This window comes from Prunus avium, chromosome 8 (genome assembly GCF_965620075.1).
Source record: "Prunus avium chromosome 8, drPruAviu1.hap1.1, whole genome shotgun sequence".
Lineage (NCBI taxonomy): Eukaryota > Viridiplantae > Streptophyta > Magnoliopsida > Rosales > Rosaceae > Prunus > Prunus avium.
Window position 1 is genome coordinate 34,258,986 of NC_142291.1, and position 26,746 is coordinate 34,285,731.

Consider the following 26,746-nt stretch of genomic DNA (forward strand, 5'->3'; position numbering starts at 1 on the left):
TATATGCACCAACTTGAGGAGGAGTGTTGAAGTGAGTCTCCTAATTAATCAAGGAGATTTATTTCCTTAATTAATTAGGGGATTTACTTTCCTATTTTATAGATTTATTTCCTTTGGTTAATTAAGGGATTTACTTTCCTATTTTATATAGTTGTCAAATCATTGTATAATTAGGAGATATTTTCCTAATCCTTTACTAGATCTAATTCCTTGTAAAGGACTCATGTGAACTCTTATATATACCTTTTTATGGAGAAGAATAAAATAAGAACCTAACATATTCAAACCCATATTCATATTTTAGCACAACTGGTGTCGAAGCCGCACTGCGTACCGTTGGTATAATAATGTCTCTGAAGAAGTTGTAGAGGAAGCTCGAAGCCCCACTGCGTTTTCCAACCGTTTTACTGCGGTCAAAGTTGACTTCATGGCTTCTTATGGCAACAAACTATTCAAATTTCCGGTGGGGGGAGAAGGTGAAGGTGGAAAAGTGTGGGATATGTCTGTTGTATGGGAAAGATGCTGAGATGATAAAGCAGAGGGCTTTGTAGATCAAGCCGATATCCCTAAATTCAAATTTTCATTTTATTTGAGCTGTTTGCAGGACTTGTGGCTGAGGATGCTTTTGAGTTTGTTAGGATTAGGGATGTCTTTCTTGTTTTAACCCTTCACCCTCTCCATCGGCAAGCTTTTTGGCTGAGCATGCTGTTTAGTTTGTCACGCCCATGTAAGCCATGTAAATTTCTTCATTGAATTCAAGTTTTAAATTGTTAAAAGTCAACATTATTAAATTTTGCACAAATTGGATTTCTTCAGTTTGCATTTCTTAAATCAAATACGTTTTTCTATCAACGTCACCATAAAGCAATTACAAAAGATTAAAATTTTGGAGGGACATGAAGAAAGCAGGGCCATCGTTGGGTTCAATGCCTATCATAGAACACGTACTTAAAAAATTAAAATAAAATAAAAAGGTACAGAAGAAGAGCAAGGATCATATAAACACTCTTTCGACCTGAAAAATAAACATATAAACATTCCTGCCTTACGGCAAGAATCATCAGAGAAAATGAAAAACAAAAAAAACAGGAAAAGATGTTCCAGTAGCTTCATTTACAAGTTTCAAAATCTGAATATGACTCTATATTACGACTCCATTCTGTTATTCCAATGCCGATGCTGCTGCTACAGAGGCCTTCTATGTACATTGTGCGTCCTTGTTATTACTACCTTAAAGTGTAACAAAATCAATCTTGCGCGCACAAGTAACCTATCAACAAACCAGCAAAGAATTTTGGTGATGAATTCGTTTGGACAAATAAGCTAACTCGCGGAGGTAGAGATCCAGTCTAGTCTTCTCCTAATTAATATGGTCTAGTCTGAAGAGACCTCTTCGAGTTCTGGTTCGTCAGGTTTAAGTAGAAGACCTGGATATGAAACTCTTACACTAGGCAGCACTTTACCCTGAGAATGATTTATATTCATTTCCGTATAATCAATCTCAGACCAATCCTGCTCATCCTCAGTTATTTGCTCGTCTGTCACGTAACCACTGTCCTTGTTCGTGTCATCCTCCTTATGTATGTTCTGGCTGTCATAACTTTCATTTTGAGGAATTGGAACTTCGATGGACTTTGTGCTAGATGCACTACATATGCAGGCTGCTGGGTTTTCTTTGAACTCACCCCTGCCAGGCTTTATCTCATTTAGTTCTCCCATGAATCCAATTTCATTAGTTTGAAGCTTGGAGGCAAATTCTTCCCACGTCATGTTATTACGATTCATGAACAACGGAGACAGTTTCTTAGCATTTAGACGGATTGTTGGTTTATGACCAAAGTATCTCCTGCATCAGTAAACAAACTAGTTATAAACCAAAACATGATCAAATCAAACCCTTCCACCAGAAGACAGAAATGTATCCTTGAACTCAAGTTTTACTACCTTTGACCAGCTAACATTCTAGCCATATTGCCATTGTTGTTGGCGATGAAAACATCACTTTCATTGCAAACAATAAAGTCAAGTGCAGCCATTCGAGAAGAGAAGGATGAAAATGGTGTCAACTCCTCTTTACTTGCTACAGTCTCTTTTGAATGGAAGTTTGGGAAAAGCTTCTTCAGTGGTGCCATCGTCTTTTCCCCTCTGTATACTTCACCCGATGCCACATACAAGTGAATATCACTTCCAAAACCCAGTGCTCTAAGCATAAGGCCAACTTCCTCTGGAGTTAGCGGGCATCTGCCATGTCTTCTTACCTTGTCAGGGTTGCTTGCCTGCATGCAATATAACCCCAAATATCAAATGTAGTTATAATGCAGAGATACAAATTATATAAAACAGGTCACTATTGAATGACATCATTCAAGACATCGGTGAAGCCTTACATGTAAACTTCTCCACCTTTTCCGAATTTTCCCAAGTTCTTTCCTTTCTTTTTCTCCTCCACCAAAATCACATCCAGAAAATGCCAGCATATCAGGCTCAAACCTATAACATGGTCTACCAATATCAGAAACTTTTTCCTATGGAGTCCAAAAGAATTTGGAAAACTCTAGCACAAAACCTATTCCACCTATCAAAACAACCAAAATAGAGGTTTTTGTGCTGTACAACCCACCCATACATATAGCATGCTAAAGAAAACAAAATTCAATCATTTTTCAAGACAAAACACACATTAACTCTACAAAGAAATTATTTGCACAAGCAAGTATTATGTTGAAGGCATAACTTGCTCACAGTATATTAGTATGTACAGTAGGAAAAAAAAAAAACTCAAGCAGCTAATTTTTTTTGCAATTTACCTCAAATGCAGGGCAATGAAATGCTTGCTTTTCATCCTCATTCTGTCAACCAACGTTTTCCCCATTTCATTAATAAGGTCAGTAAACTTCAAGGCATGAAAATTTTCTCTACACCTAAGCTTTTGTAAATTTGAATCCAACTTATTTGAAAGCCTGTAATCAAACTTTGTGAGCTGAACAGCCTGCACATTAGAAAGCATAACAAACAACTGTAAATTCTATATAACCTGAAAAGGCACTAATTCAAGCACCAGAATTTTTTCTTCCTCGGTTATATGCACCAGCATATGATAATTAACGAATTCTTTACAAATATGTGGTAGGTTCTCCTGAAAGACACGTACATGCTTTTTATTAAGAACAGGCACTCAACGATTCTGGTAGCATTTTGCATTGCACTTCCTTGGGACACGCATGGTATATGGACTCATTGGTTTTCCTCTCTTTGTTGGAAGCTGTTTAATGATTTCAACATCTTTTGATAGAGATTATATAAACCAGTCTACATCAAAGATTTCGTCAAAGTTGCTGCACCAAATACCCGAATAACAATATTAATCCACTGACTGTTTTGCTTACATTGACCTTGACAGTAGTTTTTAAACTGCGATATGGTGAAACTGACCTGGAATCCTTCCAAAATGATTTCTGGTCCAGCTTAAGATATAAGCTGCAAGAACAGCATCAGTTATCTGTAACAGAATCAAGAAAGGAAGCATCAGATGCTGAATCAGCAGAAAAAACATGCATGATTACAAACCAGTCTCATCACTCATGGAATGAAAAAGTTACAAAGTCCTATCAACAAATCTTATACAGGATCTACTTATAACCAGATGCCTGAACAAAATACCAATCCACATTTAGAATAATAAAGAAGCGATTTGGAATCTGAATGCATAACCACGATCTTCTTTAAATTTCTTTTAAGCCTTAAATGAAGATATTATTAGAACGATAAGTTAGACCTCAAATGGAAGAAAACTAAGACGGGATTCGACTGGATTAATCTGCAGCTCCAGCTCAATCAAGAAACTCACCCGTCTTCTTTGTTGGTTGAAGCCTCCACTAGTAGCAGTCAACAAATATGCTTTCACATCAGCAGCTGCAACATTTAGGGCATTGGTTTTGTAAATCAAAAGCCTCAGATAAGTTAACCGAAAGCCTAATAGAATCGATTCAATTACGACGTCATTACTGCAACCATGGAGAAAAAAAGGCATAAATAAAGTTAATAAATATCTAATATACTTTACTTGCAAAGTTATCGGCGGCATTGCTGCAACCATGGAACAAATCCGATTTCCTTGTACATTTGTTAAATCTATCTCTTTACACTGTTTCTTCAATATATCAAACTGGGGAACCAGCACTGGCGGAGATGGAAGAAGAAGAAGAAGACGAAGAAGAAGACGAAGGAGATGGTCTGGAGTTTAAGTACGGCACCATGAGAATGAGCTGTGATACGCCGTCGTTTCGGAGTGATGAATGAAAGTGACGGAGTGTGCCGGTTGTTGCCAGATGGGTGTGGGTTAGGATTTTTTGCCACGTCTCACAACACCTTTCACCATCAGTCATTGGACCCGACCCGACCCATAAACAAAGGTTTCCCTTCTTTGAATCCAACTTGGATTTTCAGTCTAACTTCCAAACAAAACCCAATGATTGAGACGAAGAAGTTTGGGAGACAAAGCCCAATGCTTAGAAATTTCCATAATTTGATGTTTCATTTTTCGATTTTTCGTTGGTTTTAATAATTTTTTAAACTTTATTATGTTTCTTTCAGCTTTTTCATTAACGATTCTATTCGGTGAATGACTAAACTACTCTCTCTCACTCTCTCTCTCTCTCTCTTGCTTAATCCTTCTTAATTATACTTAGCAATTAATTAGTCTCCCCGCAACATGGTCTCGTCTCTTGTCAAATTCTCCCTCATATTGTCTTGTACCAAAAGTAATAAAAGGAACAACTTCGTACGTAAAACGCATAAACAGGGGGGCCTATTGTCACCTCAGCTAGAATTTGAACTCAAGAAAAAATCCTACTCAAAAGCAAAAGTTGGTGCTGCCACTCCCAGCCATTATCCCATATGCCCTTTTCTTTCTTCAGTGCTTGAGTAAATTATTCCTCTTCTCTTTTTCCATCTCTGATTATTTTCCTGAATCGTTTTCGAGCTTTGTACAATTGCTAAACTAAAATTCTGATCTAGCTGCAAGCAACTGCTTTCAATTCTCTTTCTTCCTAAACAACTCAAGCTGGCAGTGGCAACTTATTTCTTTCTCTCTCTCTCTCTTTCTCTCTCTCTCTCTCTCCCTTGCTTAATTGGCAATATCAGATTCTCTTTCTTCTATATCTAAATACTCACAAACTGCTTTCTATCTTTCTTTATCTTCAAAAGCAGAAGTTTGTTCGTAAAGCGTGTAGGGGGGTCCATTGTGCTGCCACTCCCATTCTTTCTTCAGTGTATGAATGCTTGAATTTTTGTCCACCGACAGTGCTTGCCTAATTATTTCACTTGTCTTTTTCCTGGATCGTTTTGTAGCAATTGTTTTTGCAAAGCAACTGCTTTCTATTCTCTTTCTTTCTGAACTGCTTAATTAAACCCATCCATCATCTACAATATCAGATTTGCATTCAGAGAAACAGATATGGAATCCATTGAGTTCTTTCAAGTTTTCATCACAATCATCATACTCATCATGACTCTGTTCTACGTGTACTTCAGATCATTAACATCTGCTTCTTCTTCTTCCCCTTCTTCTGTTGCTGCTGTTGATACTGATATCCCCCCTCTTCAAGAAAAGTATGATGTGTTTATTAGCTTCAGAGGTGAGGACACCCGCGATGGTTTTACCAGCTATCTTCACAAGGCTTTACTTGGGAAGAAAATTGAGACCTACATGGATTACAAACTGGAGAAGGGAGACGACATTGGACCTGCCCTTCTAGAAGCAATCAAGAAATCGAAAATTGCACTAGTAATTTTCTCAAAAGACTATGCTTCTTCCACTTGGTGTTTGAAAGAACTTGTGCATATACTTGGATGCAAGAAAAGCCATGGACAGATTGTTATACCCATTTTTTATCGCATAGATCCATCAGATCTACGAAATCAGCAGGGAACTTATGCACTTGCACTTGATGAACTTGAAAAACGTTTCAAGGCCAGTAGGGATGAGGTGGTTAACTGGAGGGATGCTTTGAAGGAAGCAGCCAATATGTCTGGGTTTCATTATTCAAGGAAAACAGGGTAGCCAACTCTCTAACTTGAATCAATTTCTATTTGTGATAATTTGATTCATACTTACTATTGTTTGGCTTTCATAATGATATTTGCCAGGACAGAAGCCGATTTTGTTGAGAAAGTTGTCCAAGATGTTTTGACCAAATTGAATCGTGAATCGTCAAGTGATTTAAGGGGTCTGGTTGGAATTGAAAAGAAAATTGAGTTCATAGAGTCGTTATTATGGTTAGATTCACCAGGTGTTTGCTGTGTAGGTATTTGGGGCATGGGCGGTATTGGCAAGACCACCCTTGCTGATGCTGTATTTCACCGACTCTCTTCTAAATTTGAAGCTTCGTGTTTTCTTAAAAATGTGAGGGAGAACTCAGAAGAAAGAGATGGAATATACCACTTGCGTAATAAACTTCTTTGTGAGATATTAAAGGAAAAAGATCTAAATATCCAAACTCCGTCTATATCACCTATTATTCGACATAGGCTCAGTCGTACGAAGGCGCTCATTGTTCTTGATGATGTGAATGCTTCAAGCCAACTAGAAGTTCTTGTTGGTGACCATGATCGGTTTGTCGACGGAAGTGTAATCATTATAACTGCTAGAGACAAGGGCCTACTTGAGGAAAAAGTTGATAGGATATACGAGGTTGAGGCATTAAGATTCAATGAAGCTCTTCAGCTCTTCCATTGGCATGCATTCAAAAATAAGTCTCCAACAACGGATTATACTGAGTTGTCAATAGAGGTGGCAAAATATGTTAAAGGCATTCCATTAGCTCTTAAAGTTATGGGGTCCTCATTCCTTCGTTGCAAGAGTAAACAAGAGTGGGAAGATCAATGGAACAAATTGAAACGATTTCCAAGCGAAGAAATCAAGAAAGTGTTGAGACTAAGTTACAATGGATTAGAAGAAAATGAGAAGGAGATATTTCTTGATATAGCATGTTTTCATAAAGGCGATAACATGAATGATGTAAAAGTGTTATTAGATAGTCGTCGTTTCTGTGGGGAAGTCGGAATCAAAGTTCTCATTGATAGGTCTCTCATATCAATTTCAAAACGCAATTCTATAGAGATGCATGATTTGGTGCAAGAAATGGGTAGGGCAATTGTTCGCGAACAATGTATTGAAGAACCCGGAAGACGCAATAGGTTGTTCAGTGCAGAGGATGTCTATCAAGTATTGACAAATAACCAGGTACGTAGTTCATGTTATATTCACATTTACAATAAACAAGTTACAAATATAATTTTGATTAAACATATTGTATATTAGTTCACCTTTATACTTTGCTCTCGATTATTAGATAACTGCAACTGTTCCAGCCATATCCTTTAACTGGTCTAAGATTGAAAAGCTACACTTGAATCATGCAAACTTCGAAAAGATGTGTCAACTGAGATGGCTACGTGTCGGGCATTCTAAGTTTTCCGAGAGGAGCACAGTAATGGATTCTCTTGATCTTCCCAATTCTCTTAGTTATCTTCACTGGCACGAATATCCTTTGAAATCTTTGCCATCAAAATTTTCTCCTGTAAATCTTGTTGAGCTTCATCTGCCGTCCAGCCAAGTTGGGGCGCAACTTTGGACTGAAGACCAGGTATATATGATTATTTTAGTTCTTGTATGACATGTGGCATAGAAAGTAATAATCTGCAAGCTATAAGCTATTAATTCTTGTCATTTCTATTTTATTTGTTACAGAATCTTATCAACTTAAAAGTGATCAGTCTTTGTTCCTCCTTTCATCTAACTGAAGTACCAAATCTCTCTCGGAGCCTAAAAATTGAGCGTATAGATCTGGGTTGCTGTTTAAGTTTGGTTGAAATTCCTTCGTACTTTCAAGATCTTGACAACCTTACTTATCTTGGACTTGGGCAATGCATAAATATCAAGACTCTTCCAGAGATGCCACGCAATGTTAAATTCTTAGATTTATCTGATACATCAATAAAGGAATTGCCTTCATCAGTTTGGTCTCACAAAAAAATTTCTGACTTTAATATTAGTTATTGTAGAGACCTTGAGAAGCTTCCAAGCAGCAGTTGTAACCTGAATGTCTCCGGTACTTTTAGTCTACACGGCTGCCAATCTCTTCGCGAGTTTTCAGAGCTTCCCATGTATACAAGAGTGCTAGATTTGAGTGAGACAGCAATAAAAGTATTGCCCTCATCAATCGAGTGCCTCTTTGGTCTCACTGAAATTAATCTGTCCTCTTGCAAAAGTCTTGTGAGTCTGCCAACAAACATTTGCAAGTTGAAATCTCTTGAGAGACTTAATCTCAGTTTTTGCTCTAACTTTCAGTACTTCCCAGAAGTCTTGGAGCCTATGGAACATCTGAAGCTTCTTATTTTATCATGTACATCAATTAAGGAGCTACCCTCGTCGATTGGAAACCTAATTAGGCTTCAAGGATTAGATCTCCATGAGTGTAAGAAGCTTGAGGTTGTCCCGAACGTCATCTACAATTTAAGCACTCTTCAATTTCTCAATTTTGATGGCTGTTCGAAATTGAAGAAATTGCCTCCTGTCTCAGTAGACTCAGTCGGATTGCTTTCTTTGGAAGACCTATACCTCAGGAAGTGCAGTATACTAGAAATCCCTGATGGCCTCGTTTGCTTAACCTCATTACGAGGGTTAAATATGAGAGAGACCAAAATTAAGAGCATACCTGCAAGCATCAAACAAGCTGCTCAGCTGTCTCGCCTACGCCTAATCGATTGCAAGAGCGTAGAATCTTTACCAGAGCTTCCCCCATTTCTGCAACGTCTTGAAGCACAAGGTTGCACGTCACTGAAGACAGTCTCATCAAGTTCAAGCACTGCACTCGCACAACGTTGGGACGAATATATATTTTTTCCAGGGCGTCATGAGATACATAATTTTTCTAGTTGCCCAAAGTTGGATCAGAATTCACAAAGCAACATAATGGCTAATGCACAGCTCAGTATTATGCGAATGGCAACTGCGTCTTCAAAGTTTAAAGAAGAACAAATTGAATTAGCGCGTTTTTTAGAAGATTTAGATGATTCCTATAATGATACTGATTCAGAAGATGAATTTGATCGAGAGGATATGATTCAGGTCTCTATATCTCTTTCTTTCTTTCTTTCTTGCTCACGCACACACTCTGAATGTCTCACTCACTTCTGTTGAAGCATCTACTATTTTTTTAACGAGTTTAATAACTATGATATCCAACCATGGTACAGGAAGATTTTGGCAGATCTTCAATTTTCATTACATGTTCGGGGTATGAAATTCCAAATTGGTTCAGCCATCAAAGTGAGGGATCTTCAATAAAGATTGAGCTTCGTCCTGATTGGTTTAGCACAGATTTCTTGGGTTTCGCTCTATCTCTTGTTATTGCATTGAACACCGAAGATGCTAAATGGGAAATGGAGTTTGGGTGCAGGTACAACTTCAAAACAAGTAATGGTGAAAGCCATGAAATCAACCATTCTTTGTATAATCCGTGTTCGCATGGAAGCACTTTAGAAGATTCTCATGAGGTGCTTGTGTGGTGGTATGACATCTTCGAAGTTGAAGGGGGTGCTCGAAGACCCCCTGCATTTTACAAACTTGTTACTGAGGCCTCTTTTGAATTCTACGACATACAAGAGTTTAACTCCGAAGAAGATGAGGTTTTCGAAGAATTCTGTTCAGATTACAAGGTGGAAAAATGTGGGATTTGTCCGTTGTATGCCCAAGATGTTGAGATTATTAAGCAAAGAGTTTGTAGTTCAAGTAGTTAGAAACATTCATCTGATTTTAGGATCTGCCCGTGCAAGATAATTTTACTAGAGTGTTGCAAGCCTTGTCTTGTCAGGCTGAGGGACGTCTTACTTGTTTTAAGCCAAGTAATTTTCTTCATTGAATATGTATTATTAATTGTTTACCTGACTTGGATATCAGCTGGAAGTTGGAATGGCTGTAGTTTAATGGATGTCCTACCAAAAGTAATAAAAGGAACAACTTTGTACGTAAAACGCATAAACAGGGGGGCCTATTGTCACTTTAGCTAGAAAAATTCCAACTCAAAACCCAAAAGTTTGTGCTGCCACCTCCCATTATCCCATATGCTCTCGAATTTTCGTCCACCGACAGTGCTTGGGTAATTATATCCATTTTTTGTGGTATAGATCCATCACATATGTACGAAAACAGCAGGGAACTTATGCACTTGAAGGCCTTCAACTTAAGAAACGTTTTAAGGGCAATATGGATGAGGTGGCCAACTGGAGGGCTGCTTTGGAGGAAGATATTTTGACCAAATTGAATCGCGAATTGTCAAGTGATTTAAAGGGCCTGGTTGGAATTAAAAGGAAAATTAAGGAAATAGAGTTTTTATTATGCTTTGATTCACCAGGTGTTTGTTGTGTAGGTATTTGTGGCATGGGTGGTATTGGCAAGACAACCCTTGCTGATGCTGTATTTCACCAGTTCTTTTACATATATATATATATATATATATATATATACACGTATGTGCGTATTTTTTATATTTAATATATGTGGTTTTTTATAAAATTTTGAATAATATAGACAAAATTCATGTATTATACTAGTAATTTCCCCATATTATTCAATAAAAATAATATATTTTAAATTATTATTATATAGTAGGCGAATTTTTCAGTTGTATCTTGTCAAAATTTTGCCGAATAAAATACGTATGTATTTTATTCGTATTTTTTCCGTTCCGTATTTTACTAACTAGGCTCCACATCCCTAACCTTAAGGACTAATCAAGTATTCCCAAACAAATCCTAAGAAAAATTATTCAGCTCAAACTTGTACCTTATACTTTGTATATAATGAAGCTAACGATTGCAATTTTCTTTTTGACTACTTATCATTTCATTTTGCTTATGAACTCCGATTTTGATTTATTTTGCTTTCTATTTTGCTTTCTATTTCTTTAAGTGACGTGGCCAACACTTGCTAGTAATTAAGTCATGCTTATCTCGATTCTGATTTCTGAGGTGCAACTTCTTTCTTGACCTGGAGGTAATCCCACTGACTAGAATTCTCTGCAATAATAAAAACACCATAGCAGTGTCTAACTTCATTATTAATTACTGTAAGTAGTCCAAATCTCTTATATTTCTATTGCAGAAAGATTTTCTAGTGTCGCATCTCTCATTCTGAATATATACACACAATTTTTAGCTTACTTGACGTTGTTAATTTCATTTTCTTTTGAATATATGTGTTGTGTGGATACATAACTAGATTTATATTCATAGGTAGCCCAGGCACGCATATTTTGACTTGTGGGTGGGTTTGCTCAGGTTATGGATGAAAAGTATGATGTGTTTCTAAGTTTCAGAGGTGAGGACACCCGCTATACGTTCACCAGCCATCTTCATGCTGCTTTGCTTGGGAAGAAAATTCAGACCTACATAGATAACAATCTCGAGAGAGGAGATGAAATTGCACCTGCCCTTCTTGAAGCAATAGAGAAATCAAAGCTTTCGATAATCATTTTCTCAAAAAACTATGCTTCTTCCACTTGGTGTCTGGATGAACTTGTGCATATTCTAGAATGCAAGGGAAGAGATGGGCAGTTTGTTATACCGATCTTTTACGACATCGAACCATCACATGTACGTAAGCAGCAGGGTAGTTATGCAGATGCACTTGCTCAACTTGAAGAACGTTTCAAGGACAATATGGACAAGGTGCACAAGTGGAGGGTTGCTTTGAGGAAGGCAGCCAAAATATCAGGGTTTGATAATTCAAGCAAAACCGGGTAATTAACTAACTCTGTGACTTTTATTAATTTCTATTTCTGACCATTTGATTCAGGAGAATATCAGTCCAGGCATACTTACTAAGTTACTAACTATTGGTTGTGCTTCATGTGTCAGGCTAGAGTCTGATTTAGTTAAGAAAGTTGTCAAAGATGTTTTGAGCAAATTGAACCGCAAAACATCAAGTGATTTAAAGGGCTTGGTTGGAATTGAAAACCGCATCGAGGAAATTGAGTCATTATTATGCATTGATGATGATTCGCTAGATGCTTACAGTGTTGGTATTTGGGGCATGGGTGGTATTGGCAAGACCACTCTTGCTGATGCTACATTTCACCGAATCTCTTCTAAATTCGAAGCTGCTTGTTTTCTTGCAAATGTTAGGGTGAAATCAGAAGAAAAAGATGGACTAATTCACTTGCGAAATACACTTCTTCAGAAGATATTAGATGATGAGAATCTAAATATCGACACTCCATCTATAGGATCTGATCTTGTTAGAGAGAGGCTAAGTCGTACAAAGGTCCTCATTGTTCTTGATGATGTGAATGACTCAAGCCAAATAGAACTTCTAGCTGGAGATCATGCTCGGTTTGGCCCCGGAAGTAGAATCCTTATAACAACTAGAGATAGGAGCCTACTTAAGAAAACTGTTGAAGATGATAAGATATACAAGGTTAAGGCATTAACACACGATGAAGCTCTTCAACTTTTTCATTTGAATGCTTTCAAAAATAACGCTCCTAGAACAGATTATACAGAGTTGGCTGAAATGGTGGTGGGTTATGCTGGAGGCATTCCATTAGGTGTTCAAATTTTGGGTTCCTCATTCCTTCACTGTGAGAGCAAAGAAGATTGGCTAGATGAGTTGATCAAATTCAAAGAAGTTCTAAGCAAAAAGATCCAGAAGGTGTTGAGACCTTTTGATGGATTGGAAGAGAATGTGAAGGAGGTGTTTCTTGATATAGCATGTTTTAATAAAGTGGAGACGGAGTATATTGTACAAAGAATGCTAGATGCTAGTGGTTTTCGTCGAGCAATTAGAGTTCTTAGTGATAAGTCTCTCATATCAATTTCAGAAAGCATGTTCATTGAAATGCATGATTTGCTACAAGACATGGGCAGGGAAATTGTTCGCGAACAATGTATTGAAGAGCCCGGGAAACGCAGTAGGTTGTTTATGGCTGAGGATGTCTATCACATGTTGAAAAACAATACGGTAAGAGCCATATTCATTAACTTTCTTAGTGAAAAACGTGAGAAACTCTTTTGTTATAAACAAGTTAGATGCCTATAAATGTAACAATTGATTCTTGTTGTATATATATTTTGTTCATATTTATACTTTGCATTTGATTGTCAGGGAACTGCAACGGTTCAAGCCATATTCTTTAACATGTCTGAGATTGGACAGCCACACTTGAATCATGCAGACTTCAAAAAGATGTATAATCTAAGATTGCTTCATGTTGACAATTCTAGATTTGGAAATTACTGGGATTTGGAAGTTTCTCTTCCCAATTCTCTTAGTTATCTTTGCTGGGTGGGATATCAATTGAAATCATTGCCATCAGAATTTTCTCCAAAAAATCTTGTCGAGCTTCGAATGTCCTACAGCAATGTGGAACAACTTTGGAATGAAGGCCAGGTATATATGCTAATTTTAGTTGTAGTGCAAAATGTGGTGTGGAAAGTTATTCAAGTTAAGTTGTTAACTCTTGCCATTTCTCTGTAATTTGTTACAGAATCTTGGGAATTTAAAAGTGATCGATCTTAGTTACTCCAGAAAACTGACTGAAGTTCCAGATCTCTCTGAGAGTCCAAATGTTGAATATATAAATCTTGAAGAATGCACAAGTTTGGTTCAAATTCCTTGTTATCAAAGTCTTGACAAGCTGACTTATCTTAACATGGGAGGCTGCTCGAATCTCAAATCTCTTCCAGAGATACCAGGAAATGTTGAATACTTAGATATAAGTAGCACTGCAATAAAAAATTTGCCTTCATCAGTTTGGACTAATGAAAAATTATCTTTCTTGGATATTGAATGGTGTAAGGACCTTAAGAATCTACCCAGCAGCAGTTGTAAGCTAAAATTACGTCATTTGAGTTTACGGGGCTGCTCATCTCTTGGCAAGTTTTCCGAGCTTCCCAGGAATATGACCGAGTTAGAGTTGACTGAGACATCAATGAAAGTATTGCCCTCGTCAATTGAGCATCTCTCTTGTCTCAAGAAAATTGTACTGGAAAATTGTGGAAGGTTTGCGAGCCTCCCAATGAGCATCTGTAAGTTGAATTCTCTTGAGAGACTTATTATCACTCGTTGCTTCAAATTTAAATACTTCCCAAAAATATTGGAGCCTATGGAGCATCTAAACTTTCTTAGTTTATCAGAAACAGCAGTTAAAAAGCTACCCTCGTCGATTGAAAATCTAATTGCGCTTCAAACATTAGAGCTGTATCGGTGCAAAAACCTTAAGTTTGTCCCGAGTAGCATCTACAATTTAAAATGTCTTAAAACTCTCATGTTTGGTGGCTGTTCGAAACTTAAAAACTTGCCTTCCTTCTCTGTTGGTTTGTGGTCTTTGGAAGAACTAAACCTCAGTTATTGTGGTATATCAGAGATCCATGATTCCCTCATTTGCTTAACCACATTACGAGATTTAGATCTAAGTGGAACCAAGATCAGGAGCTTACCTGCAAGCATCAAACAAGTTTCTCAGCTGTCTATACTGCGCTTAACCAATTGCAAGAGGCTTCAATCTTTACCAGAGCTCCCAGTACTTCTAGACATTCTTGAAGCACATGGTTGCACTTCGCTTAAGACACTGCAAAGTTCAAGGACTGCACTCACACAACATTCCGATGAATCTTCTCATCCGTCCGACGAACTAAAAGTAGAAGAAGATATTAAAACTGAGAGAGCTGGTGATGAGTATGAAGCAAGTGGAAGTGATACTTTCGGCGCCCTGTGTGCAAGGGCATGGAAGTGGGAGTGTATAAGGAACCACAAGGGAAATACCTCTTCAGACAATTGAAAAGGGAAAAGGAAAGTGTAAAACACATTTTTGGCGCCCTGTGTGCATGGTAGAAGTCTTTTTTCACCTGAATTTATTTGGCTGTTGTGAAAACTATGGAGAGGAATAGAAAAGCACAAACTTGAACTTCTCGACTTTATCTTACAAAAACTTGCTTCCTTTTTAAGCTTGATTTTCTGTTTAGTTTAAGGAAACTTTTGTAATTCTCATTTGGTCTGTTTACATAGTTTTCGAATTTCTGGCATTGGCTTGTCTCGATTCTCTGTAGTTCAATTTGGGTTTCAAGAAATTGTGTGATTGTTATTGGAAGCCTGTGTGTAATGAAAAGAGAATCTGTTAATTTATCTTCAATATGTCTTTAGTATTTCCTTTCCTTTGTGCTAACAGACTGAATCCAAAATCGTCAAGTGATCCATTTGATTTGCTCTGTTCTAACTTCGAAGCTTGTTTGTTTTCGAACTCAACTGCTGAGGCCTTAATGTACACAATGTGCTTTGCCGTTGCTGCCACTTCAGTGAAATTGGAAAATAGAATGTCGTCCAATATAAGAAACCTATGAAAGCAGGCAACAGATTGTACCTCCAACTTCAGGTGTCTTCCCTGCCTTTGCTACCTCCAACTTCAGCAGCTCAATCTTAAGAAGGAGAAAATGGAAATCTTCAACAGAGCAATTAAGAACAGAAAAAAACAGCCAGTAATTTGTTGTAGTAGACCAGAAACAAGAAGTTATACGCGAAGATTTCTAAATTTGATTGGTCGAAAATAGAAAAAAAAGCCTTGCCAAGAACCATAAAATCTATCAGTATTCTTTCAGGAAAAAAAAATAATCACAGAGCCAATCAAGAACGCAGAGCAGTTTTCTTTGGAGATTGGTAGGAAAGTCTTCTGCCTAGAGAAAGCAAGAAAGACAAGAGTGCTTGAGACAGCCATGGCCGTCAACAAGACCCTGCTGAATCAGGCAACAATGGTGCTTCGAGTTATGCCAAGAGTTGATGAAGACAGTGTTGACACGTGGTTAGTCTGCCATGAAGAAAACAACATGATGGAATCAACATGCTGTCAGATAAAGAAGATGCCATATGTTAAAGAAGATGCTGCCAGATAAAAGGAGAAGACATCATCATGAAGACTGCTGTAATATTATTTCTTTTTTGTAAACTATTCCATTGTACAGCTATTACTTTAATAGCTATTTATGTAACACGTGAAAAGGAATGAAGAGAACTGAAACCATTCTCTGGTTTTCACATGGTATCAGAGCTTCAAGATCTCTGTGAATTTTTTTTTCTTTCTCTAAACTGCTGACAGTTTCAGCAGCTCTACCCTTCAAATCGATATTTGTTCCCCAGAACTCTCAGACTCATCGCCACCTCACTATCTTGACGAAGTCTGAAAAATAGAAAAAAGAAGCCCATGGGTGATTCTGAAAAAAAGGCCAGCTCTGGATCGACTTCCAGTTCTGTCACCCAAAATGACATGACATTGCAGATCACGCCGGATAAATTGGATGGTTCCAATTACTCTTCTTGGTCCCGTAGTGTCAAACTTTATATTCTTGGAAGAGGAAAATGGGGATATATCACTGGCACAAAGGCGACACCAACAGAAGCAGATGTTTTGTATTCCACCTGGGAAGAAGAAAATGCCATGGTTCAGTGCTGGCTTCTCAATTCCATGACCAGAAATTTAAGGGCTATTTTTCTTAGCCTTTCTACTGCGAAAGAAGTGTGGGATGCTGTTACTCAGACCTATTCTATTGGTAAAGACGCATCAAAATTATATGAGCTTCGGTGTAAGGCACTCGCAACTCGTCAGAATGGTACGTCTTTATCTGATTATTATGGTACATTACAGTTAATTTGGCAAGAAATCGATGTCTTGCGACCAAGCAAAATGAAGTGTTCAGATGATGTTGCTGCCCGCACAACGGAAATTTCGAACGAACGATTATATGACTTCTTGGCTGGACTTGACCATCATTTGGATAGAATTCGAGGTCAAGTTCTAGCCGAAGATCCTCTCCCGAGTGTGCAAGCCGCATATGCACAGGTGTGCTCTGAAGCTAATAGGCAAGCAACCATGTTAGCTGGCTCACATGTTGACGGGTCAGCTATGACAACCACTTTACATCGCCCTGTACCTAGAAGTGGTCATCCAAAGCCGGGACAAAAGGAGCTTGACACACGCCAATGTACCCACTGTGGGAAGAAAAAACACACTCGGGAAACTTGTTTCGAATTGGTTGGATATCCAGATTGGTGGGTGGACAAACAAGAAAAGGGAAAAGAGAAGAAAAAAAGTGTTGCAAATTTGGCTTCACAACCTTTACCTCATGGTTCTTCACCACATATGGATCAGTCTGCTCTCAGAGTTTTCCCCAACACTACTTCCACTTCCTCACCATATCCAGGTACAAGTCACTATGGTTTAGCAGTGAGCACACCCTTTAATGCTAGCGATAAACTCTGGATCATTGATTCAGGAGCTTCCGATCATATGACTAATAATACTGCTTGGTTTGTTTCCCCCAGTCATCCACATACAAAAACTGTTAAGGTTGCTAACGGTTTTTCCACTCCAGTTTTAGGAGCAGGATCTGTTTCCCTAACTCCATCATTGTCGCTGTCCTCTGTTTTACATGTCCCTACTCTCTCCCATAATTTGCTTTCTATTAGTCAAATTACTAAAAATCTCAATTGTTTGGCTATTTTTTCTCCTACCTCTTGTTTATTTCAGGATCTTCAGACAAAGGAGCAGATTGGTCATGGTAAGGAAAGCGGAGGATTGTACTACTTGGACTCAAAACTGCCTGATCCTCAAGTAAGAAGTGGTTATCAAGTTAGTACAGAAAAGGCTAACGCCGAAATTTGGTTGTGGCACAAAAGATTGGGTCACCCATCCTTTCAATATTTACAACTTCTATTTCCTTCTTTATTTGCTAAAGTTCATGTGTCTGACTTCCATTGCGAAACTTGTATTTTTGCAAAAAGTCATCGTGTTTCATTCCCTGTAAGCTCCAATAAAAGTCATATTCCATTCTCTCTTATTCACTCCGATGTGTGGGGTCCATTTCATGTTCCTACTTACACTGGTGCTAAGTACTTTGTCTCCTTCATTGATGATTGTACTCGTGTCTCTTGGGTTTATCTGTTGAAAAATAAAAGTGATGTCTCATCCATTTTTCCTATATTTCATCACATGATTCAAACACAGTTTCATGTACCAGTGCAAGTAGTCCGATCTGACAATGGGGGTGAGTATTTGAATTCTGAACTTAGAACCTTTTTTGAGCAAAATGGCATCATACACCAAACTTCCAGTCCATATACTCCTCAACAGAACGGTATAGCAGAACGTAAACATCGTCATCTTTTAGAAGTGGCTCGTTCTTTATGCTTTGCTATGCATGTTCCAAAACGTTTTTGGGGCGATGCCATTTGCACAGCCGTGTACCTTATAAATCGTGTACCATCTCGGGTTCTCCAGTACCAAACACCTATTCAGACCCTTTCTCAGTATCATTCTATTCCTTCAGTTCTTCATATTCAACCTAAAGTGTTTGGATGTGTTAGCTATGTTCATGTTCACCAACACAGTCGTGACAAACTAGATCCTCGTGCCCTCAAATGTGTGTTTGTCGGTTATTCTGTCTCACAAAAGGGGTACAAGTGTTACTATCCCCCATCAGGAAATTTTTTTATTTCTATGGATGTTACATTCTGTGAAGAAGAGGCCTATTTTTCGGTCACTCCTCTTCAGGGGGAGAATGATGGAGAGGAAGAGCAGTTCCCTGATATTGGATATGTACCATCACCTAATACTGCTGATACACATGATACACATGAAAAAGAGTTGCAAGTGTACCAAAGAAGGAAGAGAAATGAAGTAGTAACAGATCTTCCACTTCCTGACCATGTTCCAAATCAACCTGCTGCTTTGCATGAAGATCATTCTGAGGTAATTCCACAATCCCCGCCACCTTCCATACATACTGATAATGTTGATAACCATGATATTTCAGCTAGGGATAATCTAGATGACTCAAATGAGTCTATAGATGTCTCTAATTCTCCTCGTTTTCCAATTCGTAAAAATCGTGGGATACCTCCAGAAAGGTTTGGCTACTCTACAGTAAAAACTGTTCAATATCCAATATCTGATTATGTGTCTAACCATCGTTTATCCAGTTCTTATATTGCTTTTACAAACCACATATCTTCTGTGTCTACACCTAGTAGCTTACAGGATGCTATTGGTGACCCAAAATGGAAGATTGCTATGGTTGAGGAGATGGAGGCACTAAAAAAAAATTGTACCTGGGAACTTGTTGACTTGCCTAAAGGCAAGAGACCCGTTGGTTGTAAATGGGTGTTTACTGTAAAACACAAAGCAGATGGATCAGTAGAGAGATACAAGGCAAGATTGGTAGCAAAAGGCTACACTCAAACTTATGGTGTTGATTACTCAGAGACTTTTGCGCCAGTAGCTAAAATCAACACTATTCGAGTCCTTTTATCTCTGGCTGCCAACCTAGACTGGCCGCTACATCAATTTGATGTGAAAAATGCTTTCCTACATGGTGATTTAAAAGATGAGGTGTATATGAATCTTCCACCTGGGTTTGTTATGGAAACAGATGTTGGCAAGGTGTGCAAGCTGAGGAAATCTTTATATGGACTGAAACAGTCACCCAGGGCTTGGTTTGGGAGATTCAGTTTGTCTATGAAAAGATTTGGGTACAAACAGAGCAATTCTGATCATACGCTGTTTCTGAAACACAGGAAAGGACAAGTGACAGCCTTGATTATTTATGTGGATGATATGGTTGTTACAGGTAATGATGAAGAAGGAATCACAGAACTTCAGAAATACTTGGCTCAAGATTTTGAGATGAAAAATCTTGGGGTACTAAAATACTTTCTTGGAATTGAGGTGGCAAGATCTAAGCATGGCATCTCTTTGTCTCAAAGAAAGTATATCCTAGATTTGTTAAGTGAGACTGGTATGCTTGCTTGCAAACCAGCAGCCACTCCAATGGAGCAAAATCATAAGTTGGGAGAAAGCCTTGATCAGATTCCAACAAATAAGGAAAGGTATCAGAAGTTGGTTGGAAAACTAATCTACTTGTCACATACACGACCTGATATAGCCTATGCTGTTAGTGTGGTTAGTCAATTCATGCATGCCCCTAGTGAGAGTCATATGGAAGCTGTTCTTCGAATACTTAGATACTTGAAGTCAGCACCAGGAAAAGGATTGATGTTTACTAAACATGGTCATCTAGATGTTCAAGCCTATACAGATGCTGATTATGCCGGGTCCATTGTTGATAGAAGATCCACATCTGGATACTTCACCTTTGTTGGGGGGAATTTGGTTACATGGCGTAGCAAGAAACAAAAGGTGGTATCTAGGTCAAGCGCTGAAGCCGAATACAGAGGCATGTCTCATGGTGTGTGTGAACTCATGTGGTTGCGAAAATTGTTGAGAGACTTGGGTTGCAAATCCAAGAAGGCTATGAATTTATATTGTGATAACAAAGCTGCCATTAGCATTGCCCACAATCCAGTTCAACACGATCGTACTAAACACGTTGAAGTGGATAGACACTTTATTAAGGAGAAGCTGGATGCTGGAATTGTTGACTTTCCATTTGTTAAAACTGAAGATCAATTGGCCGACATCTTGACAAAAGCTGTATCAAGTAGAAGTTTTCATTCATGCCTCGACAAGTTGGGCATTCGAAACATCTATGCACCAACTTGAGGGGGAGTGTTGACACGTGGTTAGTCTGCCATGAAGAAAACAACATGATGGAATCAACATGCTGTCAGATAAAGAAGATGCTGCCAGATAAAAGGAGAAGACATCATCATGAAGACTGCTGTAATATTATTTCTTTTTTGTAAACTATTCCATTGTACAGCTATTACTTTAATAGCTATTTATGTAACACGTGAAAAGGAATGAAGAGAACTGAAACCATTCTCTGGTTTTCACAGACAGTGCACGGTAATTTGTCCATAACTGATTTGTTGGATCGGTTAAACTCCATTACACAGAATCTTGCGCTTACTGGTGATCTGGTTTCGGATAAGGACTTGGTTAATCAAACTTCGTGAGCTGAACAACCACATTAACCTAGAGCTGTCAATTCTATATAACCCGACGAAAAGGCACTCATTCAAGCACCACCCTATGAAAATTAATAATAATCCTGTCTTTGTATAATCTTATCCAAGCCATATCAAGTTGGGTGCATATTTTGTCATGGTACGACACAGTAAACAGATAGTTGGTTCCCCTCTTAAAACCAAACCACAGTACTTACATATTCTCGCACTCCAATCGTCGTATATAACGTTTGCTTCATGTTTTGAGGGAAGTGAAAATTGATGGGGGTGTGTGTTGTGGCGTTCTTGAATATTCATCATCCTCAATCCTCATCACAATGACTCGCAATGATGTTAGATGTTTGACAACTTGTACACAACAACACGATTCGAAACTGACATGAATTTGTAAATTTCAGTAAGTTTATCTGTTTTTTTTAATGAATATTCAAGAAAAAATCATTAATTCTGAAAAATTTATAAACTTGTAGGAATTCCTATGTTTGTAATACTTGACATACAAACTTGGTTTTGTGACATGACAACTCTAATTCTTTAAATGACAGCTCTCCTAGTTCTTATATGGTATCTTTATTTCATTCTTCGATCCCATAGTTTTGAATCATTATAGAAGTAAGAGAGTTCTTGTTTTAAGTTTGTTAGCGAGGATGGATTTTATTTAAAATAAAAACGCGATCACTTATAACTCATAAAAAAATAAAAATCAACTAGGTCTTGATAGTACCAAAACCATACAAGCTACTGCAAAAACAGAGTCAATGAAAGATTGGCTTATCATGGAATTTCTCGGTTGACTTTAAATGTAATCTTCACACGTTGTAAGTAAAACAAAAGTTGCTCAAGAAAAATTCCAACTCAAAAGCAAAAGGGGGTCCATTGTGCTGCCACTCCCATGTGCTCTTTCTTTTCTTCGGTGTATGAATGCTTGAATTTCCTTGCCTAATTATTTCACTTGTCTTTTTCCTGGATCGTTTTGTAGCTTTGTGCACTTAGTCAAGTCACCTCAACTTGACTTTGAGCAATTGCTTTCCATTTTCTTTCTTTCTTAACTGCTTAATTGGATCCTCAGATTATCTTTCTTCTTCAAGTTTTCACCTCAAATATCAGATTTGCTTTAATTATAGCTCTGGTGCATTCAGATAAACAGATATGGAATCCATTGAGTTCTTTCAAGTTTTCATCATAATCATCATACTTATCATGACTCTGTTCTACATGTACTTCAGATCATTAACATCTTCTTCTTCTTCTTCCACTTCTTCTGTTGCTGCTGTTGATACTGATATCCCCCTTCTTCAAGAAAAGTATGATGTGTTTATTAGCTTCAGAGGTGAGGACACCCGCCTTACTTTTACCAGCCATCTTTATGATGCTTTATGTAGGAAGAAAATCGAAACCTACATAGATTACAGGCTTGTGAGAGGAGATGAAATTGCGCCCGCCCTCCTCGAAGCAATCGAGAGATCTACGATTTCGGTAATCATTTTCTCAAAAAACTATGCTTCTTCCACTTGGTGTCTAGATGAACTCGTGCATATTCTAGAATGCAAAGAAAAAAAAGGCCAGTTGGTTGTACCCATTTTTTACGATATCAGTCCATCAGATGTACGAAAACAGAAGGGGAATTATGCGCTTGCATTTCGTCAACTTGAAAAACGCTTCAAGGACAATATCGACAAGGTGCACAAGTGGAGGGATGCTTTGACAAAAGCAGCCAATCTATCTGGGTTTGATGATTCAGAAAAAACAGAGTAACTAATTCTGTAACTTATATTTTGATTTCTTCTTGTGACTAATTCTGTAACTTACAAACTGTTTGTTTGTCCGTGATCATATATATATGCCAGGTCTGAGGCTGCTTTAGTTAAGAAAGTTGTCGACGATATTTGGACAAAATTGATTCATGAGTCATTATGTGATATAAAGGGCCTGGTTGGAATCAAAAGCCGCATCCAGCAAATCGAATCGTTATTATGCTTGGATTCACCAGGTGTTTGCTGTGTAGGTATTTGGGGCATGGGTGGTATTGGCAAGACCACCCTCGCTGATGCTGTATTTCACAGGCAGAGGCAGTCCTCTAAATTTGAAGTTTGTTGTTTTCTTTCAAATGTCAGGGAGAGATCAGAAAAAACGGATGGACTAAATGACTTGCGAAATGCACTTGTTGGTGAGATATTAAAGGATAAAGATGTAAATATCAACACTCCGTCTATACCATCTCATATTCTAATTAGGCTCAGGCGTACGAAGGTGCTCATTGTTCTTGATGATGTGAATGCTCGAAAACAACTAGAACATCTTGTTGGTGATGATGATCAGTTTTGCCAAGGAAGTCGAATCATTATAACTGCTAGAGATAAAGGCCTACTTGAGCAAAAAGTTGACCGTGAAAAGATATACAATGTTGAGGGATTAGGTTCTGATGAGGCTCTTAGGCTCTTTCATTCGCATGCTTTTGGAAATAAGTCTCTGACAACAGATTACACCGAGTTGTCAAAAGAGGTGGTGGATTATATTAAGGGCATTCCATTAGCTCTTAAAGTTATGGGGTCCTCATTCCGTCGTTGCAAGAGCAAACAAGAGTGGGAATTTCAATGGAAAAAAGTGAAACGAGTTCCAATCGGAGAAATCGATCAAGTGTTGAGAGTAAGTTATGATGGATTAGATGACAATGAGAAGGAGATATTTCTTGATATAGCATGTTTTTATAAAGGCTATTTGAGGAAAGATGTAGAAAGAATGTTAGATAGTTGTGATTTCTTTGGGGAAGCGGGAATCAATGATCTTATTGATAGGTCTCTCATATCATTTTCACAAGAACGGATAGAGATGCATGATTTGGTGCAGGAAATGGGTAGGGCAATTGCTCGAAAACAAGGCAGTAGGTTGTTCAATGCAGATGATGTCTATAAAGCGTTGACAAATAACCAGGTACGTAGTAATATTCACATTTACAATAAGCAAGTCAGATTATTCCTACAAATGTAATTTTGTATATTATATTTACATTTATATTTTGCTCTGGATTGTCAGAGAGATGGAGATGTTCAAGCCATATGCCTTGACTGGTTTGAGATTGGAAGGCTACACTTGGAGTCGGAACATGTAAACTTCGATAAGATGTATCGACTGAGATTGCTATCGACTGTCTGTACTTATCGTCCATTAACTATTTCTTTTGATCTTCCCAATTCTCTTGGATATCTTGGATGGAACAAATATCCTATGGAATCTTTGCCATCAACATTTTCTGCTCAAAATCTTGTTGTCCTTGAAATAACAACCAGCGATGTTGTGGCGCAACTTTGGACTGAAGACCAGGTATATTATATATGCTTATTTTAGTTTTTGTATAACATGTGGCTTAGAAAGTAATAATCTGCAAGCTAAGTTATTAATTCTTTTTTAATTTTTTACAGAGTCTTGTGAACTTAAAATGGATCAATCTTCATAATTGCACACATCTAACTGAAGTTCCAAATCTCTCTCGGAGTCGAAAAATTGAGCATATAAATCTCTCTTCATGTATAAGTATGGTTGAAATTCCTTCGTATTTTCAACATCTTGATAAGCTTACTCATCTTGACCTTGGGGGGTGCAAGAATATCAAAATTCTTCCCGAGATGCCATGCAATCTTGAATTCTTAATATTAACTGCGTCAGGAATTGAGGAATTGCCTTCATCAGTTTGGTCTCATGAAAAAATATCTCACTTAGATATTAAATATTGTAAACACCTTAAGAGTCTTCCAAGCAACACTTGTAAGCTGAAACTCTCGGGTTCTTTTAGTCTAGAGGACTGCGAATCTCTTCGCGAGTTTTGGGAGCTTCCCAAGAATACAACTGCAATTAATATGGCCTCTTGTATAAACCTTGTGAGTCTCCCAGCGAACATTTGGAAGTTGAAATCTCTGGAGAGGCTTGATCTTAGTAATTGCTCTAACTTTCAACACTTCCCAGAAATCTCGGAGGCTATGGAACATCTGGAGTTTCTAAATTTATCAGGTACAACGGTTAAAGAGCTACACCCATCAATTGAAAATCTAGTTGCGCTTCGAGAATTAGATCTCAGTTCTTGTGAGAACCTTGAGGTTGTCCCTGATTACCTTTTTCGCTTAACCTCATTACAAGAGTTAAATCTCCATTACTGCTCCAAATTTCAAAACTTCCCAGAAATCTCGGAGGTTATGGAACATCTAGAGTTTCTAAATTTATCAGGTACAGCGGTTAAAGAGCTACACCCATCAATTGAAAATCTAGTTGCGCTTCGAAAATTAGATCTCAGTTGTTGCAACCTTGAGGTTGTCTCTGATTACCTCTTTCGCTTAACCTCATTACAAGAGTTAAATCTGAGTTCGACCAAAATTAAGAGCTTACCTGCAAGCATCAAACAAGCTGCTCAGCTGTCTCGCCTGTGCCTAAGAAATTGCATGAGCCTTGAATCTTTACCAGAGCTCCCCCCATTGCTGCAACATCTTGAAGCAGATGTTTGCACGTCACTGAAGACAGTGTCAAGTTCAAGCACTGCAATCACACAAGGTTGGGAAGAATATATATTTTCTAGAGGGCTTCATGAGAAACATATATTTTCTTATTGCCCAAAGTTGGATGAGAATGCACGAAGCAACATAATGGGTGATGCACAGCTCAGAATTATGCGAATGGCAATTGCGTCGTCAAAGTTTAAAGAAGACAAAATTGAAGAAGCATATGATTCCTATTATGCAAATCAATCAAATAAGGTCTCTCTTTCTTTCTTTCTTTCTCTCTCTCTCTCTACCTCACACACACACACACTGTCTGTCTAACTCACTTCTCTTGAAGCAGCTGATTTTTTTTTCACGAGTTTAATAATTATGATGTCCATATCCATGGTACAGGAATTTTTTGGCAAGAGATCTTTGGTTGCCATTAGTTGTTGGGGGTATGAAATTCCAGATTGGTTCAGCCATCAAAGTGAGGGGTCTTCAATAAAAATCATGCTTCCTCGTGATTGGTTTAGCACAGATTTCTTGGGTTTCGCTCTATCTCTTGTTCTTGGCCATGGTCATCGGCATTGGTCTGTGGACATTACATGCAAATACAACTTCAAAACTAGTAATGGTGAAAGCCATGAAGTAAACCATCCTTTGAGTAATCTGCGCGGGAATATTGGCATAGATTCACGTGAGGTGTTTGTGTGGTGGTATAATAATGTCTTTGAAGAAGTTGTAGAGGGAGCTCAAAGCCCCGCTGCTTTTTACAAACTTGTTACTGAGGTCAATGTTGACTTCAACCTTGCTTATCAACGCCCCCTCCCCGTTCGGGTTGGGGTGGAGGTGGAAAAGTGTGGGATATGTCTGTTGTATGGCAAAGATGCTGAGATGATAAAGCAGAGGGCTTTGTAGATCAAGCTGATATCCCTAACTTCAAATTTTCATTTTATTTGAGCGGTTTGCAAGACTTGTGGCTGAGGATGCTTTTGAGTTTGTTAGGCTTAGGGATGTCTTTCTTGTTTTAACCCTTTGCCCTCTCCATCGCCAAGCTTTTTGGCTGAGGATGCTTTTGAGTTCAGTTTCTCACGCCCCATGTAAGCCATGTAATTTTCTTCATTCAATTCAAGTATTAAATTGTTAAAAGTCAACAGTACTAAATTTTGCATCAATTGGATTTCTGCTTCAAGTTGGAATGGCTTCATTCAAGTTGGATTTCTTCAGTTTGCATTTCTTAAATCAAATACGTTTTTCTATCATCATCACCATAAAGCAATTACAAAAAATTAAAATTTTCAAG

The 26,746-nt window shown here is 38.1% G+C and overlaps 4 protein-coding genes and 2 pseudogenes across 9 annotated transcripts; 5 read left to right on the forward strand and 1 right to left on the reverse strand.

Annotated features, from left to right (window-relative positions):
• Window positions 1-933: 933 nt before the first annotated feature.
• Window positions 934-4,385, reverse strand: LOC110758518 (O-fucosyltransferase 16-like; annotated as a pseudogene). The gene is made up of 9 exons (XR_015826367.1): window positions 4,369-4,385; window positions 4,064-4,137; window positions 3,848-3,912; window positions 3,433-3,499; window positions 3,152-3,335; window positions 2,808-2,989; window positions 2,388-2,490; window positions 1,945-2,276; window positions 934-1,846 (listed from the first exon to the last, which is right to left on the reverse strand). The product of XR_015826367.1 is annotated as an O-fucosyltransferase 16-like (transcript).
• A 445-nt stretch (window positions 4,386-4,830) lies between these two features.
• LOC148292622 (TMV resistance protein N-like) lies at window positions 4,831-7,232 on the forward strand (annotated as a pseudogene). Its single transcript, XR_015826333.1, has 2 exons — window positions 4,831-6,057; window positions 6,148-7,232. The product of XR_015826333.1 is annotated as a TMV resistance protein N-like (transcript).
• Window positions 7,233-7,493: 261 nt separating this feature from the next.
• Window positions 7,494-9,801, forward strand: LOC110773932 (disease resistance protein RPP2B-like). Its single transcript, XM_088245881.1, has 3 exons — window positions 7,494-7,646; window positions 7,751-9,130; window positions 9,259-9,801. Exons 1-3 carry the CDS (start codon window positions 7,494-7,496, stop codon window positions 9,799-9,801), a joined length of 2,076 nt encoding a protein of 691 aa, XP_088102007.1.
• Window positions 9,802-10,906: 1,105 nt separating this feature from the next.
• Window positions 10,907-15,191, forward strand: LOC110758527 (TMV resistance protein N-like). Of its 4 annotated transcripts, none has more exons than XM_021960404.2 (5): window positions 10,907-11,056; window positions 11,341-11,801; window positions 11,920-13,021; window positions 13,166-13,450; window positions 13,548-15,191. In XM_021960404.2, exons 2-5 carry the CDS (start codon window positions 11,344-11,346, stop codon window positions 14,838-14,840), a joined length of 3,138 nt encoding a protein of 1,045 aa, XP_021816096.1. In that variant the 5' UTR covers window positions 10,907-11,056; window positions 11,341-11,343; the 3' UTR covers window positions 14,841-15,191. The 4 variants fall into 4 exon arrangements, with proteins under 4 accessions (XP_021816096.1, XP_088101769.1, XP_021816095.1 ...); XM_088245643.1 differs by having other exon boundaries at window positions 10,914-11,056; window positions 11,296-11,801; XM_021960403.2 differs by having other exon boundaries at window positions 10,972-11,129.
• Window positions 15,192-15,310: 119 nt separating this feature from the next.
• Window positions 15,311-17,751, forward strand: LOC110744914 (uncharacterized). The gene is made up of 2 exons (XM_088245648.1): window positions 15,311-17,250; window positions 17,577-17,751. Exons 1-2 carry the CDS (start codon window positions 16,254-16,256, stop codon window positions 17,609-17,611), a joined length of 1,032 nt encoding a protein of 343 aa, XP_088101774.1. The 5' UTR covers window positions 15,311-16,253; the 3' UTR covers window positions 17,612-17,751.
• Window positions 17,752-21,948: 4,197 nt separating this feature from the next.
• On the forward strand, window positions 21,949-26,597 carry LOC110758529 (disease resistance protein Roq1-like). The gene is made up of 5 exons (XM_021960408.2): window positions 21,949-22,725; window positions 22,822-23,905; window positions 24,008-24,295; window positions 24,394-25,716; window positions 25,855-26,597. Exons 1-5 carry the CDS (start codon window positions 22,124-22,126, stop codon window positions 26,359-26,361), a joined length of 3,804 nt encoding a protein of 1,267 aa, XP_021816100.2. The 5' UTR covers window positions 21,949-22,123; the 3' UTR covers window positions 26,362-26,597.
• The last annotated feature ends 149 nt before the right edge of the window (window positions 26,598-26,746 follow it).

Bases quoted from the DNA above. Each gene is read 5' to 3' on its own strand.
- LOC110758527 (XM_021960404.2), top strand. From the start codon at position 11,344: ATGGATGAAAAGTATGATGTGTTTCTAAGTTTCAGAGGTGAGGACACC. The intron at 11,802-11,919 runs GTAATTAACTAA...TTCATGTGTCAG, and splicing joins GATAATTCAAGCAAAACCGG to GCTAGAGTCTGATTTAGTTA. The intron at 13,451-13,547 runs GTATATATGCTA...AATTTGTTACAG, and splicing joins AACTTTGGAATGAAGGCCAG to AATCTTGGGAATTTAAAAGT.
- LOC110758529 (XM_021960408.2), top strand. From the start codon at position 22,124: ATGGAATCCATTGAGTTCTTTCAAGTTTTCATCATAATCATCATACTT. The intron at 23,906-24,007 runs GTACGTAGTAAT...CTGGATTGTCAG, and splicing joins AAGCGTTGACAAATAACCAG to AGAGATGGAGATGTTCAAGC. The intron at 25,717-25,854 runs GTCTCTCTTTCT...TCCATGGTACAG, and splicing joins ATGCAAATCAATCAAATAAG to GAATTTTTTGGCAAGAGATC.
- LOC110744914 (XM_088245648.1), top strand. From the start codon at position 16,254: ATGGGTGATTCTGAAAAAAAGGCCAGCTCTGGATCGACTTCCAGTTCT. The intron at 17,251-17,576 runs GTACAAGTCACT...TGTTTATTTCAG, and splicing joins CACTTCCTCACCATATCCAG to GATCTTCAGACAAAGGAGCA.
- LOC110773932 (XM_088245881.1), top strand. From the start codon at position 7,494: ATGGATTCTCTTGATCTTCCCAATTCTCTTAGTTATCTTCACTGGCAC. The intron at 7,647-7,750 runs GTATATATGATT...TATTTGTTACAG, and splicing joins AACTTTGGACTGAAGACCAG to AATCTTATCAACTTAAAAGT. The intron at 9,131-9,258 runs GTCTCTATATCT...ACCATGGTACAG, and splicing joins ATCGAGAGGATATGATTCAG to GAAGATTTTGGCAGATCTTC.